The sequence below is a fragment of the Phascolarctos cinereus genome, unplaced genomic scaffold, assembly GCF_003287225.1.
Source record: "Phascolarctos cinereus isolate Bilbo 61053 unplaced genomic scaffold, phaCin_HiC Scaffold_7;HRSCAF=346, whole genome shotgun sequence".
NCBI classification, from domain to species: Eukaryota; Metazoa; Chordata; class Mammalia; order Diprotodontia; family Phascolarctidae; genus Phascolarctos; species Phascolarctos cinereus.
In genome coordinates, this window is record NW_027556180.1 from 49,865,467 (window position 1) to 49,886,642 (window position 21,176).

Genomic DNA, 21,176 nt, shown 5'->3' on the forward strand with positions numbered 1-21,176 from the left:
AATAAGAACAATTAAACTTCTTCTAGTCTTAAATAGAGATTTATGAAACTGTACAGAAAGAAATATTGAATCTTAGATCTGAAAGGGGCTTTAGAGATGAAATGGTGCAACTTATCAACCTGTAGGATGTAGCCTTGTTTTACAGAAAACTGAGTCCCAAAGAGGATAGACAGTTTGCCCCAGGTGGTTCAGCAGGGCAGAATTAATGATTGGAAATCATTTAACATATTTGTGGTAAAATCATCTTCCCAATAGTGGTCTTATTAGTACTAATTACCATATCTTCTTTTTTTTTTCATTTTTAGCACTCACAGGTTTTGAAACCAACAACAGATATGCAATTAGCAACAGCTTTGGTCAGAGAGTTTATTTTGCAGTGGAGGAAAATGATTGCTGTACTCGAAACTGTTGTGGAAACTTAAGACCCTTTATTATAAAGATTCTGGACAATACAGGCCGGGAAGTGATAACCTTTGATAGACCTTTCAGATGTGTTTCCTGTTTTTACCCTTGCTGTCTCCAACAGGTCGGTGAACATCTTTTTGTTGTACAAGCCACTTGGTCATGATGCTGCCTCAGAATTAGCGGACAGTGGTCTCTCCCATTAGAAACCCTGACATACATGGATTGATTAAAGGCTGCATTTACACTGGGGGTGGGGGAAGGTGGGCATGGCACATGATAACAGTTTGCAATGCAGGGCTATTTTATGAAAGAAGGATGAGACTTGTATTTGACCCTAGAGGGTAGAACTAAGAAGTAAGTGGAAATTGTAAGTACATAATTATTTGTATGAAATCTCCCTCATTAGAACCTAAGCTCTTTTATCCATTAATTCTAGCAGACAGTTGACAGCCAGCTGCTAAATAGATACTTGAAATATAGGGAAGACACTTGAAGAAAGGGATGCCCAAGAGAGAAGAAGGATACTAATAAGGACATTGCCTATTTCTCATTTTTGCCTAGGGTCAGCCATGATTGTGGCATTTGTAATTTCCCTAATCTTGAGATTGGGGTGAAACTCACAGAGTTTGACTTAGAAGGGGCTTCGATAGAAATCTATAGTCCGACTCATCCCTAAAAAAAGAGTTCCCTCCATCACATCTTCAATAAATCAGGTCATCTGGCCTTTACTTGAAGATCTCCTGAATGGGGGAACATGCTGTCCTCTTCCATCTTGAAAGACTTTTCAATACTCAAAGGCAGCGTTCATGTCCCCCACAAAGTTTTCTCTTATTCATGCTGAATGTATCAAATTCTTGGTGCCACTCTTAGTCTAATGCCCTCCCTTCTCTGAAATGTTTCCAAACTATTGAGGTTTTCATCAGAATGTGGTACATAGAATCTAACACAACACTCCAATCTAGCACCAGGGCACAGTGCAATGAGACAATGTCATCCGTCATTCTATATGCAATGCCTACCTTAACTCAAACCAAAGTCTTGTTAGTTTTTTTAGGCTACCAGTTCCTTATCAAAATGTTGGCTTGTTTTGAATTTGCATGTCTACTAAAACTTCCACATCTTTAGCAGTTAAATTACTATTTAGCTCTACCACCCCTATCTTGTGCTGGTAATGGTGATTTACACACTCTAAGTGTGGGATTTTGCATATATCCACATTATGTACCATCTTATTAAATTTGACCCAGTGTACTATTCTGTCAAGATTTTGATTCTGTTATCCACCGAGTTAGTGACATTCCCTCCCCACCACCAAAGCTTTGTGTCACCTGCAAATTTGGTAAGCACCCATCTATGCCTTAACCTAAGTCACTGATAAAAAGATGTTAACTAGAACAGAGTCAAAAAATTCCCTGATACTTGGAATCAAAAATTTCTTTTCAGAGTTGACATTGAAATAGTAACAGTCATTCTACTAGTTTCTGAATCCACTTAACCATTCTGTCATCTGACCCATATCTGGTCCCAAAGATGACATGAAAAAAATCTCAAAAGCTTTACTGATATCTAGGTCAGTTATACCTTGAGCTTTCCTTTTCCATCAAATAAGAAACATTGTTGGAAAAGGATATGATGTTAATTTGATAGGTAGAAAAAGGTATTGGTGAGACTCCAACCTACTAGTGCAATGGGAGGGGAGAAGAGAACATAGATTAAGAGTTGAGTGAGCGTATGGATGAGAGTCGTTAGCCTGCCTCCATGAAGAAAAGGTATTGGCTGTTCTTTGTGTGACAGAGCTGGGTGTGCTTTTTATTACTCATCTTTTTTCCGTGGCTTCACTTTCTCTGCCAGAGGTACCTTGTTGTAGTAAGCCTAGCAAAGGCCATGGTTGCTAACCCTTAGTGTGACAATGAGCAAAGCTCTAAAAATAGGTTACTTTTTTTCCCTTTTTTTCATAATAGCATGCCACAATTATATAACCAATCCTTGAACCGAGTTGCCTAGCCTTTCCAGTTCATTTCTTGATCAGTTAATTAACAATAGTTACATGGAATCACAGGAATATCAGTGCAGAATCAAAGTCTAAATAATTTAAGAGAGCTATTTGAGAAATTCCCTACCATGGTGTGAGCACACAAGCTGTTTTTAGGAGATTTTCTGAAGACTTTCCTCCCTCTTTTAAGTAGCTTATTTTGAAAATTAAGGTAGTTTATGATATTTTACTGTTTCTTTTCAATCTCTTTTCCTTTTGCAGTTGGAAATACAATCTCCTCCTGGTGTGCCAATAGGTTACATTACCCAAAATTGGCACCCTTTTCTGCCAAAGTTTACAGTTCTAAATGAGCACCACCAGGAGGTGCTGAAAATCCAAGGCCCATGTATTGTTTGCAGATGTTGTGCAGACGTTGACTTTGATGTAAGTTACATTGAAAAGAATACTTCTGAGTTTCTGCACTCAAGATAGTTTACATTTTCACTCATTTTGAAAAGGTTGCTTTAGCTGCTAGCACACTTTAAAAATAATAAGTTGTATTTCTCATTTGATGTCTTTGTTCCATTTGGGAGGAAAACATTACTGGAGTATTATTTAAATATATGATTCTAGTAGCAGCTACATGGGTCGGTGAATAGAGCACTGCTACCGGAGTCAGAAAGATCTGAGTTCAAATCCTGCCTCAGATACTTACTAGCTGTGTGACCCTGGGCAAGTCACTTAGCTTCCATTGCCTCCACCCCCCCAACTCCCCTCAAAAAAAGCATGATTTTATAAAGCTGTATCTGGTGATATATCACAGAAGCATCAAATGTTAGAGGTGGGCAGGACTTTAAGATCTTTAGATCTAAGATCCTTAGAAAGATCTTGGAGATGAGGAAAGCGAGATCTAGAGAAGTGTAAGAATTTGCCCAGTTCCTCAGCTAATAATCAACAGAGCAGGGATTGAAACTGAAGTCTTTGGTTCCAAGTCCAATCAGCTCTCTATTTACCCCTACATCCTCCCAAATTGTACTGATGCTAAGATTAAAAATGATTTACTTTTGTCTCTTAGAAATAGATTCAGTTGAACTAGAAAAGGGATTTGAAATAAATATGTGATATGTGTTAACAGCTTCTTTATTTGGTTTGTACTAGAATCAAGAAACAGGCTGTGGCTTGTAATCTGAGAGGTTAAATTACAGAGAAGAGGGGGTGGGGTGGGAGAAAGTAACTGACCCCTATAACTGAATACAAATAAATAAACCAACCAAATGATTTATGATGTTCATAAATGAGCGCTGCTCAGTGTTGGAGGAAATGTGATTTATTAGTATCAGGCAATCGCAGAAGTAAAGTCAGACAGGGTCTTTAGAGGCCCCTAGGACAATGCCTTCATTTTACAGATGATCAAACTGAAGCCCATAAGGACTTTCAGAGGTTGTACAGGAAGTAGGTGGCCAAGGTGGGCTTTGAAAGCAGGTCCTCAAATGCCAGATCCATTCGTCTTCCCACTTTACTAAGCTGCCTCTTGTGTGATTCATTATGAGGTTTAGCAGTAGAAAATGGCGCATTTGTCATTGCTAAAGCAAAGCTTTCAGTAGAATTATACTGAGGCAGGCCTAACCATACTGGCTTTAGTTTGGTCAACTGGGGCTGACAGTGGATTTTTCTAGTCTCTGCCATCTCCCTAGATGGTTTTGCTACCTCTTTTAATCTATACGGTAATCTCTTCTCATTTTGAGTTGTTATTTTGCCTCTCCCTAGGGCAATTAATATTTTCTATGTTCTTCATGTAAGGGGAAGCTAAACATTGCTCAAAATGGGTAGCTTTAAATGGGTTTTCCCTCCTCTCCCCTCAGACTCTTATCTCACTGAATCCTTTCACATGATTTCTTTTCTTCCACCTATGTTTCCTCCCTATACTTTTTATGATGATTTATAATTTTGAATCTAAGACAAAGCAAAAATGTCTTCTCCTTACCTCAGAATTTGATAAAATCCCCACCCATATATTTTAAAGCAATGGTAGTACCATTCTAATATATCTGTACTATATAGCTCATTTAAAAACAATTCAAAATTCTATAGGGGATGCTGCATATACTATTGTGATTCCAGTAGGCTTCCCAGTGCTAAAGCCACAGGGGACATACCAGTTGCAGAATACCTACAGCTAACTCCTTTGCCTATGAGTGTGAGTTAGATAACAATTCCAGAGACCATGCTGACACCTACAGTCACAGGAAGAGAGGGTTTGATTTGGTGTTGGGTTTTTTTTTTAAATAAATTTATGTTTTTACTGTTTAGTTTAAGAAAACCTTGGAGAAACTCCCTCTACCAAGACATATCTGACCTGATTTGTAATTTAGTAGTCTTAGAGAATTGCTTCCCTATAGAAATAGCTACCACATTAGCTCCATATACTAAAGTATATAATATAATTATCAAGGAACCGCAAAGAACAACGAGAATAAAAGATGCTGTCACAAAAATATGTGATAGAAGGAGAAGGGGATACATGGGGGTCCCACTAATAGTCTTGTTTTGTTTGGAGAAAGTGTGGAAGGCCTCTAAGATTTTTGGTTCTGGGACTCACAAAGGATAGGCAGACATGGATTTGTAGTAGTGGAGGGAACTCTTAAATTCAGTGAGATTATAGATGCATCTGGGTATGCATGACAGGGATTAATTCAGGAAAATCTGACTTCATGCAGAAGTATTCTTTCTCAGATAAATATTTTCCAATTTATGCATGAATTGCTTTCTCTCTCTACTGGCAGGTACAATACCTGTTTTACAAATAATAGTCTCTATATGACACCCTTTAGTATACTAAAAATAAGATCTTTTCTTATTCTATGTTGAAGAAATGTTTGAAATTATAATTTATTTCCTCTCATTAGATAAAATCTCTTAATGAACAGACTACAGTTGGAAAAATTACAAAACAGTGGACAGGAATTATAAAAGAAACATTCACAGATGCCGATAACTTTGCAATTCAGTTCCCATTAGACCTTGATGTGAAAATGAAGGCTGTGATGTTGGGTGCTTGCTTCCTCATTGTAAGTACATGATTAATAATTTTGTTTGCTTTATCCTAGTTTCATTAATTGGAAATAATCTTATCCATGACAAATGTGGAAATATGTTTTGCATGACTTCATATATGTAATGGGTATTAGATTTCTTGTCTTCTCAATGGATGGGGGAGGGGGAAGAGTGAGGGATAGAATTGGGGACTGAAAAAATAAAATTGAATTAATAAAAAAGAAATAATAATATCAAATTGTCCTTTTTAAAAATCCTCTTTTTAAAAATGAATGTTTTGTACAAAAAGTAGTTCTTCATCCCACCCACAAATTTGATGTCATTGTGGGTAGCCTTTAGATTTCAAGACCTAGTATAGCACAGAGGAATCCATTATGGTTCAGTGGTTCAGAGTGACCCAAGAAGGCCTAGTCTGAACTAGTCTAGAAAGACCCTTGCTAGTTTATATTTTTATTCCTTACAACTCTAGGCATTTGGGATCCAGGCCTTGGAAAATACCCATGAAACAACACTGGTTCAAGTCAGATGAAGTGGGGATCCTTGGGTATAATTCAGGATCATTACCCTGTATCTTCAACCTCTGCCTCCAACATAAAATGTAACTGAATTCTTGGAAACGGGGCTTCATGTCATTGTTTACAAACTTGTGCATGGTTATTTCTTCACATGGATGTGATTTTTTTCACATCCCCCTCTAAATGGTTTGCCATAGCCATTGCCCCCAAACGATCCTTTAAAAGTACTCCAAGATGCCTTTTCTTTTTGAGGCGGTGGCGCGGGGGTAGTAGTAGACTGGAGCTATGGTTTTACATGTTTTAGGAACCACCAATGAGGAAATTTCTCCTACCAGTGAAGATCAAAATGGTATTTCCTCTACATTTTGCAGTGGTAAAGAGTTCCCTGAAGTACTAAAAGTTTGAGTTGGGTAGGTTCACATTACTAGTATGTGTCAACTCTAAGGTCATCTCTCCACTAAGTCATCTTGTCCAGGATGGAAAGTCTCCTATCTTGTAGGGCCCTCAAGGAAAATAACAGTTGTCAGGTTTTACTCGTAGCTGGTTAAGACCTTATTAGAACCCTATCCCCAACTTTGAGCAAGAATGTAGTTGTTGCACTTGGAAGAACTGAATCGGGTTGAAGCCATGGCCCTTCGGCTCAGGCATCCTGAAGGGTTACTTCCTACAGATCATAGATTTAGAACTAGAGGCAATTCTAAAGGCCATCTAGTTAAACTTTCTCCCCATTTTACACATGAGAAAACTGAGGCTGAGAGAATTTTAAGTAATTTGCCCAGAATGACACAGATGGCAGGCCTAGAATTTCAACGTAGGGTCTCTGACTCCAAATTCAACACTATTCCCAATGCACTGCTCTGCCTCATACCTCGAAGGGACAGTGGCTGAAACATGATGGTTCATTGAAGGATGCTTTCTAAATTGGATTTGTTTTTCATTTTTAAGTATTTGGCACTACCTATGTGGTTGTGTAGTTTGTCCTTCTTTTTTGAAGAGGACCATGACATCAGGGAGATGATGGCATGATTTACATTGAATTGCATTTGAGGGAGAGAGGGCTGGGCAAAGTCACCAGCCTCACTTTCTCCTCCAGAGCCATCTCCATCCAGACCTTGGCCTTTTTAAGCTAAGGATTTTCAGACTTCTCACTCTGAGTGATGCAACACCCACTCTATTGAAGAAGTGAGCCAGGGCATGGCCCCTGTAATCAAAGAAGAACCACTGAGAATCACAAAGTAGCCCATCAAAGATGAGGTCATTCTTCTGAAGCCGGAAGACCACATGCTGTTTGTTTCCATCTCCAAATCAAAGCTACAGATGTCAAAAGCAGAAACGTACTTGGAATCTTACCCAGATTCTTCAGCAGTTAAAATTTTAACCCATTTGTAGTTGATGTTTCTCAATGGTCCAGACACAGTTTCCAGTGAGTGTGCTGTGGCTTGCTTTGTGTTGAAAGACGTGAGTAAGCTTCTCAGTTCTCTACCTCCTTGTATAAACGTGATATTCAGAGCAAGCTTTATAGCTCTATACTCAAATTTATCTGAGGTCTACAGGAAAGGAAGGGAAGATGGAAGAGAAGAATTAGAAAATGATTTGAGGGAAAGATTAAAGAAGAGATAGAAGTGTACATATATGAATTTTAGCTAGCTATAAGTAAAACTGAGAAAAATTTTTAAAAAAATAACTTTTCCAAACAAAAAAGACATAGCCCAGAACCATTTTATATCGTAGTCACTTTTATCTTAATGTCAAACATTAATTTCATACTGTCCTCAAAACAAGCATTCTACATTCAAAATAGATTTGATATATCAGACTTGGTAGTAGAAATGTCATGGCACTAGTAAAAGGTAAGGGAGCAAAACAGAATCTGAGCTTAGAAGTGGAAGAAAGGGATTCAAGAGGAGAAAATTTCGCAAAGGGGAACGTCAATGGAAACTTGAACTAATTAAAGTCACTCATGGGTGAATAAAACAGATCTAAAAGAATGAACTTAACATAGGCATGATATGCTACCGGTGGCCCAGCACCCGAGGTTCCAGGCATACAAAGACAATATTTGATCTCAAATCGATGGTGAACCCTCAGATGATCTCTGTTTGGTCTGGTTTGGCCCCCACTCAGAGGACCTTCTGTGAACACCAAATATTATGCATTTCTAAATTCCCATTGATGTAGATAAAAAGGTCCCTCATTTCCCATATAAACATTCAACATAACTGTATGTTCAAGTACAGAAAATCTTTTATTTTACTCCATAGAAAATTCCAAACAACAGAGTGGACTCACAGTAGCCATCAGCAGTTGTTATCTTTCTTCTGTTGCCCCATGGTACTATCCTAAATTTGTTTCCTAGGAAGAAAACAAACTTTAGTTTGCTAGAGAGGCAATTCCTGCATGCATCAGCCTTCTATCACCAAGTCACTCAGGTTAGCAATAGAAAAGTCTAGGCTTTTGCTGTTCTGTATTGTATATGGCTCAGTTCCTTGTGGCCCCTTCAGCCCTGGATCATATATTCAATCACCTCTCTAAGAGAAGGGTATAGTGCAAGAAATCCTCCATTTCTCCTTTCTGGGAGGCTGGGTCATGTGATAAAGAAACAAATTTAAGTACTAAAATTCAGAAGGCCAGAAATGCAACCAGAGTAGAGAGAGGGATGTGCATAAAAAAAAAAAAAATTGAAATCTTATGTCTGGAATTTTGTTTTGTTTGATAAATATAACCAAATCTGTATTAGATGTGGAGACACACACACATATACACACCTATACATACATATATAATGTATACACACACACACACATATACATGCATGTGTGTGTGCTTCTGCAATTATTGAAAGGACTGTGCAATTTCTAAATTAAGTCTAAACTAGAACACAAATTAATTCTCTTAGTACTAGAACTATTTCCAGCTCAGGCAAAGAAATTCTGCCAATCCCCATACACAGTAATCCAATACAACTTGTTTTATACCTGTATCTCTTATTCAAAGTAGCCCTTCATCATAATATTTAGAATGGGATAGGATAGTTTTATATAAAATAACAAGTCTGTGTTTTTGCCCAGCAGATAATATATGTGAAAATATTTTGGAAATTAATGACATATGTATATAACATAAAATATTACTAAAAAGTCATAGATAGAGATATGTGTGCACTCTTCTTTTTTAAAGATAATGACCCTTTGTGCAAAGGATGATAGTAGTAAAGTTAAGAAAAATAAAACTCAATTAGGTTTTTAGTAATACCCCTGATCTTACAATTTTACCAGCATTTTTTCTTCTTGTTGTTAATTATAAATGTTTGTACTCCATGGTTCTTATAAACATGAATACTAAACTTTCTGACTATATTTAGTTTAGTTAAACAAATTGTTTTATGCCATGTACTTAAAAACTGAACTTATCTAAATTAAATACTAAATCTAATTGCTTATATTTTGGATTTTCATTCTAGGACTTCATGTTTTTTGAACACGGTGGAAGCTCTGATTCTTCAAGAACAGGAGTATGGCAATAATTGGATGGATTTACCCTCAGTTTCATTTAAAGAAATTGTATTGGGACATTTGAATTGGAAGTATAATGGGATTTTAAAAATTCAACTTAAAAAAGCATACTGATATGGTGGGATCTATACAATAACAACACTCAGCTTCGTGCTATTTCTCTCAAATTACAAAATATGTCCTTCATTAGTTTCCTTATCTGTTCCTTATCTGTAAAATAAGGGAGTTGGATTAAATTACCATCAAGATCCCTTCCAGATGTAGACTTATGAGCCATTGATCATATCAGTGACTTACGAAAGTCTGATATGTCAAATCTGTTTTGAATGTAGAATGCTTGTTTTGAGGACAGTGTATGAGTCATGTTTGACGTTTAGATATAGATGACTACTATATAAAATGGTTCTGGGCTACACTGTCTTTTTTACAGAAAAGGGTTTTTTAAATTTTTTTCTCAGTTTAACTTATATCTAGCTAACATTCATATACGTGATTCATTTTGCAAGTTCTTATATGGTTTGGAAATACACCTCAATAAGATAAAACATGGTATCATTTACAGAATTTACAGCAATACAGAAAAAAAAAATTCTTTAATCATCTGGTGCCTAATATAGCTGTGCCTAAAGAAACTTAGCCATTGTGAATATAATGCTCTTTTCCAAAAAATAAGAAATCACTTTATTTTTGTGTCTTTTATTACAGAAAGATGACTGTTTTTTTCTTATATAACTAGTTTTTGGGATCTCCTTGAGGGCAAAGGAGAGTCTTTTTGGATCTCCAGTCTAGCACATAGTATGGTGCTTAATAAATAATTGTAGACCTACTAACTGGGTGGGGGGAATGTCAGGAAGGAAAGGCGGGGTCTGATCTGCTAATTTTTCTTAACTGAGGGCACACTTTTAGATGTTCATTTCCTTGTTCCTACTGAAACTGCCATTCCTTTCACAAATATTTACTTGTAGCCCTGTGCTCAATTCCAGTTAATTTTCTGTTGTATTAATTAAACTGTTAAGATTTTCTTACATCAAATAAACTCAACATATGCCATCTCTTTAGAGTATATGTGTTTCTCTGTGTGTATTTGAGTTATAGTAACCTTTTTCTTTCTCTTTTTCCTTTTTTTTTTTAAACTGGCTCATGGTAGATATTTATGCTACTAATTGAAGAAACATCATGAACTCAAAAATTTAATGTGATTTTTTTTCCGGAATGTGTTCCATTTATTTTCACCATTGGCACTGTCTATTTGTCATTTCTACGTAGCAAAGATACTGGAGAAGGAATTTTTCTTTAGCTAAATAATGAAGCCATCTACAATGCCAAGGAAAGATTTTATGTTTGTTCTGTCCTTTTGTTCTTCATTTTTACATTTACAATTTTTTTTTAAAGGCAGTTGGGGTTAAGTGACTTGCCCAGGGTCAACACAGCTAGTAAGTGAAAATATGTTTGGTCCAAGGTCTGATTTGAACTCAGGTCTTCCTGACTCCAGGGCCGGTGCTGTATCCACTGCGCCACCTAGCTACATTTACTGGCTAGATACATCTTTCCTTCCTTCCCACTGCCCTACCCAGTCCCTCCTTCTTTGCCTTTCCTGACTTGGACTGAGTGCAGTTCTGCCCATTAGAGCAGTTTATAGAGAAGAAGCCTATCTGAAAGGAAGACTGGTAAGTCAGTGTGATGTTGAGGGTGATGACTACCCTGGATACTTTGGATAGGTACTAGTTGTGAGGGAGAGGGTTCCTGAGAAGGATCTGGGAAAGGAAAGGAAAACAGTCTCTTTTGTGCTGATTTTAACCTCTCTGATGGGACATGGAGCACCTAACAAATGTGATAGATGTGTGCACACATATGTGATTTCGTAAATTGGCTGTGGGACACTGATCAATTCACTTAACCTCTCTGTTCCTCTAAGATGATAAGTTGCAGAGACGTGCTGTTCTGCTTTAATAAAGACAATTTCTTACCAAGAACTATCCATATGGCAAAATCACTGCTCTGTTTCAAAAGACACATGTGTGTATTCTACTTCCATTGTGCTATGAAAGACTGAATGCAAAGATTTCAATAGATCTCAATTTCTTTTACTGATACCATGTTTAATTTTGACGTACTCTTTCTGAGGACTTTATTCACTGGTTAGTTTAGAAAAGCTTATATTTTGAGTCTACCTGAATTTCAACAGGTAAAGCAATGTAGGTCTTATGTCCCTGATTATATGTTAATTCTCTATATATCTTATTCTCTGTGCCTTGTGGACACATAACTGCTAAGAAGTGTATTAGATTTGTCCTACCCTTATAAAATGAAATTAATAATAATTAGTAAAAGATTTAAAACATTCTTTAGTTGAATGGATTCACTTGTCAGCTATACTGTTTGAATCACCAAATATAGATGTAAACCATTGCTGCTATGATAGACCAAGATATTCAAGGACCTTTAAAGTTTAAAAAAAAAGAGACTTGAATAACTACGATTTTAATTCCTACACTTTACAGATGGGGAAATTGAGGCACAGAGAAGTGATGTCACTATGATACTATTTATATCTGTGCATGTTATGCATAAAGGAATTTGGCTGTGAAGGTATTCCATCTCAGTGAAGGGAATCCCTAGGTATGTTGCTAAGATACAGCCTGGTATATAGACATAAATACACGCACATATATGAACACATGTGTACATATACATTCATATTCACACATATATGCATACTTGGGATCTTTGCCCCATGTTCCTGTAGTATTAATCATTTAATAAGAGGTTGGATTGGATTAGTTTACATTGGATTGGACTGGTTAAGTTGACCAATGAGAGTTAGCTTGACATAGTGGTTAGAAGGCCAGCCAAGAAGTTAGGAAAGTGTGGGTTCAAAGCCAGTTTCTGACACATAATGGTTTTATGACCAGGGGAAATCAATTAACTCTCACTTCCCCAGGTACTTCTATATTCCTATAAATTGTAGTAAAAGAGGAATTGCCACTCTGCTTTAGTGAAAGATGTTTCCTTACCAGGAATTCTTAACAGCAGTGAAATTGCAGGTGTAGAGAAAGCAAATAAATAGATGAAGGTGACCAGTGCTGCCAAAGATAGCAGAGGTATAAGAATTCATTTGAGGACTAATATAATTCTAATATATATGGACTAATAATAATACATAGTCTAAAATATAGAATATAATTCTAACATATAATATATTCTACTATATTCAGAGTAGATATAAGAATACACACACAAACATACACACAAAAACACAATTAGTACTATACTAATTCTAAAGATCAATAGTGACCTATGAGACCAGAATGTTTCCTGAGATCCCTGGGAGTTCCCCACACTGAAGGGGAAGCACATTTGCTGGACTGTTTGAGGCAGGACACCTCATGACTGATTTAGACTTTTGAACTCCAGAAAGATGCTAGTCACTATGGAAATACTGCTGGTGGTATTCAAAGATGACATTCTTATTTGGCTGCCCATTTGAAAAAGTGCAATGATCTTGACCTAGCCTGAGTCACCCTAGCATCACACTCATGGATCATTCATTCATAAAAGCAAACATTGGATTAATGTGTATGGATTTTAATTGGTCATGTTGGGGCTTCTTTTTATAATGGAAAGTTAAAAAAAAATGAGTGATTTGCTATGTGGACTTTTAAGAAGTGTTTGGTTTTTTTTCAGAGCATTAAATAGATTTTTTTTTAAATTTCAGAATTGGTTATAACTCCTAGAAATGCAAGGTGAGGGGCAGCTAGATGGCACAGTAGTTAGAGCAACAGCCCTGGAGTCAGGAGTACCTGAGTTCAAATCTGGATTCAGACACTCACTAGCTGTGTGAACCTAGGCAAGTCGCTGAAGCTCAATTGCCTAAAAATAAATAAATAAAAATTAAATTAAAAAAAAAAAGGAAATACAAGGTGAGTCAGTGTATGCTCAAGTCAAGCATGCGTTTCCAGATTCAAGTCATGCTACTGTTAGTTTTGCTTAATTGTTTTGCTTTTTTACAACAGTTCTCAGGAATTGTATGTAATCTGGAAATATTTATAATGTAAGAACAAAACATGAAAATGTAAAATTATATATAATATATATATATATATATACAGCATGTGCATATATAAATGCTTATATTCACAGATATACACACAATTCAAAATGTCTCTGTTTTTATGAATTACAATAAAATTGCTATTTTGTTTTTACATTTGATTTTTACTATAGTTTGGCTTCTAGTCATTTTTTTCATACTATTTCCACTATCTTACGCATAATATCAGGCTTTTAAAAATGCTTGTTGTGTCGGATTAGATTGGACAAACCCAGTTTGCAAACTCTCCCATCTAGACGGTTGGCCACCAAATGATGATTTTTCCCCCCCTAATAACAGCAGCAGGTCATGCTTGGTGTCTACTACTAAAATATGGAGGGATCACAGTCTGTATCATTGGATGAACATTCATGGTATTGATGAAAACACATAACTTCGAACTTTTAAAGCACTTGCATCAATATGATAAATGTTTCAGAGATTTAATTAACAGTTTTGGTACCCGGAATAATTCAGTTAGGTAGAATAGGGGGAAACCTTGGGAAGGAAGAAGTTTCCCTTCTACAAGCGTCCTATTTTAATGAATTATTCTTGTTAATTAAGCCATAGCTGAATTATTTCTGTTGCTGAAGGAGCCTAAGCTGTGTAGGTATTCTAAATTTTGACACCATAAGTCAAAGTACAAGTACCTTAGTTACAGCTCTGAGTGTAGAGCATAACAAAACAATTGTCACCATTTGGAAGAGATTAATCTGTATGCGGTAGGAGGTAAACTCTTAGATGGTTGTAATAAATCATAACTTATTCCAGTCTAGCCAAGACATTGCTTTGTGGTTCTGATACAATTCATGGAATTGCACAGTTCTCTGCCTCACTTTGCTTTTTTGGAACCAGCATTTAAAAAGATATCTAAAATGAGTAGTTTATGTTAGATTCTATCCCATGGCACATTTCTCTAAGTTAAAAGTATCACAGTGTGCTGCATATAAACTATTTTTTCTAGAATTTTAGACTAAAAAGTCCCCAAATGCTTTGAGTACAGAATAGTATTCTCTTTTGCAATTGTGTTTTTCTTTAGCCCCCACAGATCTTAAAGTACCTAGGGATGATACAGAAAAATTACCCTATGCAAGACTGGAAGCCACTCCTCCCTGCACTTCTCATTATCAGCCAGGTGTGTTCAGTTTTCAGAAAGGCGTTTGTTTTTTCTGCCCTTGGTTCAGTTTTAGGATTCATGGTCAAGGTTTCAGGAAGATACATTTTCTCACAACACTATTGTCATTACATTGTTGGTCATTGTTAATGACCTGTTCTGATCCACATGTAATATCTTTTTAAAAAAAAAATGCATGTTGTCTAAAAAACAAACATTTTTGAAGGAAGGACCTCGTATTTGACAAGAACTGTTGGAAAATTCAAAATCTGTTGGGCCAAAATAAAAATTAGATCAGCATATTTCAGAGTATATCCCAATATAAAAGATCACAGCATTAATATAAAAAGTAGAGAGCAGAAGGAAGTACCTAGAAAGAAGTACCTGTGTGATATAGCGGAGTGTGCTCCATGTAGGAAACCTGAGCATGAATTTAGCCTCAGACACTTAGCAGCTTTGTGACTCCACTCAAGACACTTAATTTCTGCCTAACTCACTTTCCTCATCTGTAAAATGGGGATCATAATAGTAGCAGCTATTCCCCAGGGTTGTTGTGAACACCAAATGAGATAGAGTTTGTAAAGCATGTTGCAAACACTCAAACACTACATATGTGGTAGCTATTATTGTCTTCATCATTATTACGCCTTTCCCATACATGGCTAAGGGGAGAATTCTTTTTTTTTTTAAATAATTTTTTTCCTTCAAATTACATGTTAAAACAATTTTTACATTTTTTTAGAGTTCCAAATTCTCTCTTCCTCCCTCCCTCCCCTGACTCTTCCTCAAGCAATCAGATACAGGTTCTACATATGCAATCACATAAAACATTTCCATATTAGTCATTCTATACAAGAAGACTTGAACCAAAGAAAAATGGAAGAGAGAGAATAGGCTTCAGTCTGTATGTAGACAATATCAGTTCTTTCTTTGGAGGTGGATGGCATGCATCATCATGAATCCTTTGGGATTGTCTCAGATCGTTGTATTGCTGAGAATAGCTAAGTCATTCACAGTTCTTCATAGTACAGTAGTGCTGTTACTATGTACAATGCTCTCCTGGTTCTGCTCATTTCATTTTGCATCAGTTCATGTAGGTCTTCCGGGTTTTTCTGAAATCATCCTGCTTGACTTTTCTTATAGCACAATAATATTCGATCATAATCATGTACCACAGCTTATTTAGCCATCGCCCAATTGATGGGAATTCCCTCAATTTTCGATTCTTATCTACCACAAAAAGAGCTGCTGTCAGTATTGTTGTGCAAATAGATCCTTTTCTAAAGTGAGAATTCTTGAGACAGAGGTAATTATCAAAGATAAAATAGACAACTTGGATTTCATAAATAAATTTTTAAAAGTTTTGTACAAACAAAATCGATGAGGATGAATAAGATACTATTGAGTGGAGGGGGGAAAATCTTTGCTTCAGATATCATTGGTGAATATCTGAGAGCCAAGATGATTCATTCCAACAAGTCAATAAGGATTTAGTAAACAACTACTGTGTGCCAGGTAGTGTGCTAAGTGGTGGGGATAGAAACATAGTTGGTATGTGATATTTGAATCCAGGTTCTCCTGGAACCTATATCTTCCTGGTTCTGAGGCCAGCATTCCATTATTCTCATACGATATGGTTGATTATTAATATTAAGTTGAATTAATAACACATGTACAAAACAAAGATAATTTCTTTTTATGTAAAATATGAAAGTTATTGAGAAAGTTTGGTGTGATAGTGTAGTAGATAAAGTGCCAGACTTGGGCTCTGGGCAAGTAATTGAATTTCTCTCAGGCTGATTCCATATGTAATTTGGAGGAAATAATAGAGTGATTATCTCTCAGGGTTGTTGTGAAGATCAAATAAAATGATTATGTAATTATCTAAAGAGTTTGAAAAACATTATAATTATGTAAAGAGTTGGAAAAACTCACATACCATTAGATATGTGAGTTAAGTTTTATTACTGTTCCATAAGTGTTTATTCATAGTAATACAATTTTATTGTAAGTAACAAGGTCCTTCTCATCCTTCCTCTTCAGTTTTGACAGGCTTTGAAAAGAACAACAGATATGAAGTTAAAAGTGATTCTGGACAAATGATTTACTTTGTAACTGAAGACACAGCTGACATTATATGGAACTGTTATAGATCTTCTGGACCTTTTACCTTGAGGATCACTGACCCTATGGGCCATGAAATAATGAGAATTCACGGACCTTATAAATTCAGCTGTTGTTGAGATTCAGTGATACAGGAGGTGAGTGGAGGGGATCTCAAAACATGGTCTTCTGCTTCCCCCCATTGCAAAATAAATTTTGAGGTGAATATCTTTCTGGTGAACAGATCCTCATTGCTATTCTTTGTCTCTATGGCAATCAGGGGCCTATGTGCATGGAATTCTCAGCAAATGGTAACAGTCTATGCCCTGGATCTGATATGAACATTCATCAGCATCTAGTCTAGCCTCTGTGGTAACTAAGGCAGTCTTAGTCATAAAGTGATAGGGACATAATTCTTAACAGATTAAAAGCCATAATCAAAACTTTAAGTAAGATGAGATAACCGGGGCATTACTAGGCTGTAGAATTTAGAGGGCGCCAGATTTAGAGGGCTTTGATGCAACACAGTTGTCTAGGAGCATAGAAACATTAGTTATCAAGAATGAGTTAAGTGGCAGTTAGGTGGTGCAGTGGATAGAGCACAGTCCCTGAAGTCAGGAGGACCTGAGTTCAAATACAGCCTCAAACCAAACACTTTATACTTATTAGCTGTGTGGCATTGGGCAAGTCACTTAACCCCAATTGCCTAAAAAAAAAAAATCAGTTAAATTAGGGTGTTACATCCTGGTAGTCTGTAGTGAGCTTGCCTAATCCCCTACTTAAAAATGAAGGTGTGCTTTTTGCCATTCCATCATGGCAATGGTTTGTGGTACACGTACCCAGGAATAAAAATATCTATTTATGGCTCTGAGCACAACCTATTTGGGGGGTTAACCTTTGAAGTACTATTGATTCTGATAGGCTATGATAGTTTTCTTGGCATTATGGTTCTTATGTTTTTATCTTTTGAAAGTGTAATTTTAATCCCACGGGCAGAATTGTTGAAAAGAAATAAAAATTATCTTCTTAATAGAGTTTACAACATCTTTGCTCAACAAAATGGTTCAATCAACTGGAAGTCTTTCAAAAGAGAAATTTGTGGTTGACTGTGTCATAAATCTCCCATAAGAATTCATATTGGCTTCTATAGTGTGAATTCTATGTGTGTTAAGTTTTGGTGGGGGACAAGTGTGGCAAAAACATTCTTACCTCATAATATTGCTGAGAGGAAAACACAAAATATGACAGTGGGTACGTATAATAGGAAAGGTATACAATACAATGTCTACAGCAACAAAGTGATCACTGCTTGGTTAGGGGCAGTGATACACATAAGCTTACTGAAAATGTTAGAAAGTTGTTTAAAATGTAAAATAGCCTTTGATTCTAGTCAATTTAGTATTCATCGAAATTCTAGGTAAAGAGTGGATAAGTAAGCAGAAGTAGATGGAATGCTTTGTAATCCCTTCTAGCTGTCTCCTTGTGAAGAGATAGAATCAGAAAAATAGAGTAGTGAAACAATGCCTTAGAACCTGTTCGTACATGACAGTGTGGAAATATTACCAATACCCTCAACGCCCTTCTAGCACACTTTGCCTGGTACCTTATAGTAACCTCTGATTTTTTATTGTTCCAAAAGACACGTGAAGATTGTAATGATTGTGTAATGTATCTCCCATGTCACTTCTTTTCTAAGCTTGAGGTTGAGTCACCAACTGGTTCAGTTCTTGGCTATGCGTGACAAGATGGAAATGTCTGCCGAGGAAAATTCAGAATTGAAAATGAGGGGAAAGACCGTGTGATGAACATCATTGCCAATTGTCCCTGCTGTTGCTCTGATACCATTTTTAAAGTAAGAGGTCTTCAGTGATGTTTGTGGGGTTCATTTCTCAGCTTAATGACAACCCTTTGTCGAATGGATTTGAATACTTTCAATTATTATTTTTTGTTAATAGGGAATTTAAAATACCACAGCATAAGAAGAAATGGTACTTGAAAGGCTGAGTTTGGTAGAGAAGAGAAAGATGTGGCCTTCTCAGATCTAGGTTCAAATCTGGAATCTGCCTTATAGTCACTGACCTCAGGCAAATCATTTCACCATTGCTTCTTGGTAGCTGCTGTCCCATGCAGTCTTAGATAATAGCCAGGATGCTACTTTGAACACTCCTCCTGTGAATCATCACTCCAGTCCATTCAGTGGCTCCTCAGAGACATCTGTCTTGATCAAGGCTTTTTCATGCTGAGCTATAATGCCACTGGTAGATTTGATTCAGTAAAGATGTTTTTCCATCTAGCAGATGTATTTCCACCAGGACGTAGCATTTTAATATTTACTTTAGGTGGGATTAAGTAATTTTATTGATTTTCTCAACCAGCACCCACCTTTACATGTAAAATGGGGATAATAATAATTATACCACTGACCACACAGTACTGCTTGGGAGATCAAATGAAGTTTTATATATATATATATATATATATATATATATATATATATATATATGTATATATATATATGTATATATATATATATGTGTGTGTGTGTGTGTGTGTGTGTATATCTCTCTATATAGATGTAGATATAGATAGATATAGATATAAATATAGATAGATACAGATATAGATATATATAAAACACTCTATAAATGCCACCTATTATTATTTTTATGGCTAAATCAACATACTTGTGTCCTTTTCTTAGCAAAGATTGCTCCCTTTTTTTGAAGGTAACTTTCTTGGATAAGATCTTTTTCCATAGGACTTTTAGAACAATCCCCTGATCCTCTAAAAAAATGTTTCTCATACTTTTTATGTTGTATTTTTATGTCATATTTAAGGTGTGAGGACCAAGGACCAAGGTAATTAAGTGTTTGTAGTGGAATGAATTGAGTTTGATTGCTTTCATTATCTCCTTTTTTAAAATTAAAAAATACTTTTAATGATTTTTTTTTCTTCATTACACTACATTCCCAGCCCCTTTGGCCTGAAATCTCCTTTATGACTAAGAAAGACAGTTGAGCAGAAACATCCCACATAGTAAACCTTCTGACAACGTATATATAGTATTTTGTCCCCTGACTATCGGCCATGAGTGTGAAGTTTGTTTCATCATTCATCTTCTAGGCCAAAAGTGGGGAACCTGCAACCTTGAGGCCACATGAGGCCTTTACAGGACAAATTTGTTTGGATTCAGTCAAAGGGCCACACTTGAGGACCTAGGGGGCCACATGTGGCCCCGAGGCCATAGATTCTCCATCCCTGCTCTAGGCCCTTGACTGATTTTTCAGTTATTCAGAATTTAACTCCCTTTTAGTCATCTTTTCATTTGCTGGGTTGTCATCGTAAATATTGTTGTCTTAGTTTTGCTTATTTTATTCTGCATCTATTCATACAAGTCTCCTCTTTTCCCAAGTTCCTCATATTCATTGTATCTTTTTTCCTCTTGCTTTTTGATGAGACAGTTGGGGTTAAGTGTCTTGCCTAGAATCACACAGCTAGTAAATGTCTGAGGCCAAATTTGCTCAGGTCCTCCCACTCCAAGGCCGGAGTTCTATCCACTGTACCACCTAGCTGCACCATATTCATTGTATCTTAAAACACAATGTGATTGCATCACATTCATATGCTATACTTTATTCAGCCATTTTCCAAGCAATGGGCACACGCTTCCCCCCGCCCGTGTTTGTTTTTGTTTGTATGTTTGTTTGTTTATTTTTACCAGGAAAATATCTGCTACTCATATTTTTATCTACATTGTACCTTTGTTTCTATCTATGATTTTCTTTTGGTACCATATGACTGGTAGTAGGGTTATGAAATCAAAAGCGTGGCATGTTTAGTTTAGTTTTTCCACCTAACTCCTAGTAGATTTCCAGAAGGGTTGATCAGACATCACTTCATTGCTCCATTAAGTGCTCAGCAATCATCCTTTCTTCCCATAACCTCTCCAATACTGTTTGTTCCCATTTGGGAGGTTTTATCCATTTTCCTGGAAGTACATGAACCTGTAGAGTTGTTCTAACTTACATTCTTCTTACTATTAATAATTTGAGCCTTATTTTCCTATAATCATTTATAGTATACAGTTCTTTTGAAAATTGTTCATTGGTTAAACATATGTCTAAGATTTGTAATTAGGTAGTTCACAAGAAAGATTGGGGTGGACATGAGTATGATGTGACTTTAAAAAGCATTTAGGAACAGCTGAAGTGAGTAATTATCTGATACAAATGGAGTGCGAGAGGAATTAGATGGGGAAAGGGGGCCGTTAGTTCTGGAATTCTACTTTCATTGGGAATGGGTTCAAGAGGGAACTATATATATATATATATATATATATATATATATATATATATATATCTCGAAGAGGGTAAAAGTGTTCAAATTCAGAAAGAAATAAAATGCTAAAGGG

At 36.3% G+C, this 21,176-nt stretch overlaps 2 protein-coding genes and 1 long non-coding RNA gene across 12 annotated transcripts in view; all 3 read left to right on the plus strand.

Annotated features, from left to right (window-relative positions):
* The window catches only part of PLSCR1 (phospholipid scramblase 1), a 78,632-nt gene extending 68,122 nt beyond the window's left edge, over positions 1–10,510 (plus strand). For 9 of the 10 annotated variants that reach the window (XM_020980949.2, XM_078147233.1, XM_020980948.2 and 6 more), the window contains 4 exons: positions 306–526; positions 2,660–2,821; positions 5,284–5,445; positions 9,407–10,510. In XM_020980949.2, the coding sequence (XP_020836608.1) occupies positions 306–526; positions 2,660–2,821; positions 5,284–5,445; positions 9,407–9,469 (608 nt within the window). In that variant the 3' untranslated portion in view covers positions 9,470–10,510. The remainder of the gene's footprint in view (positions 1–305; positions 527–2,659; positions 2,822–5,283; positions 5,446–9,406) is intronic. The other variant, XM_078147232.1, reaches the window with a different exon arrangement.
* Positions 1–21,176, plus strand: part of PLSCR4 (phospholipid scramblase 4) — a 140,967-nt gene that overhangs the window by 49,387 nt on the left and 70,404 nt on the right. The gene's annotated exons all lie outside the window — the stretch shown is intronic.
* On the plus strand, positions 16,535–19,264 carry LOC144454785 (uncharacterized). Its single transcript, XR_013483326.1, has 3 exons — positions 16,535–16,923; positions 18,462–18,617; positions 18,721–19,264. It is a non-coding gene; the product is annotated as an uncharacterized LOC144454785 (long non-coding RNA).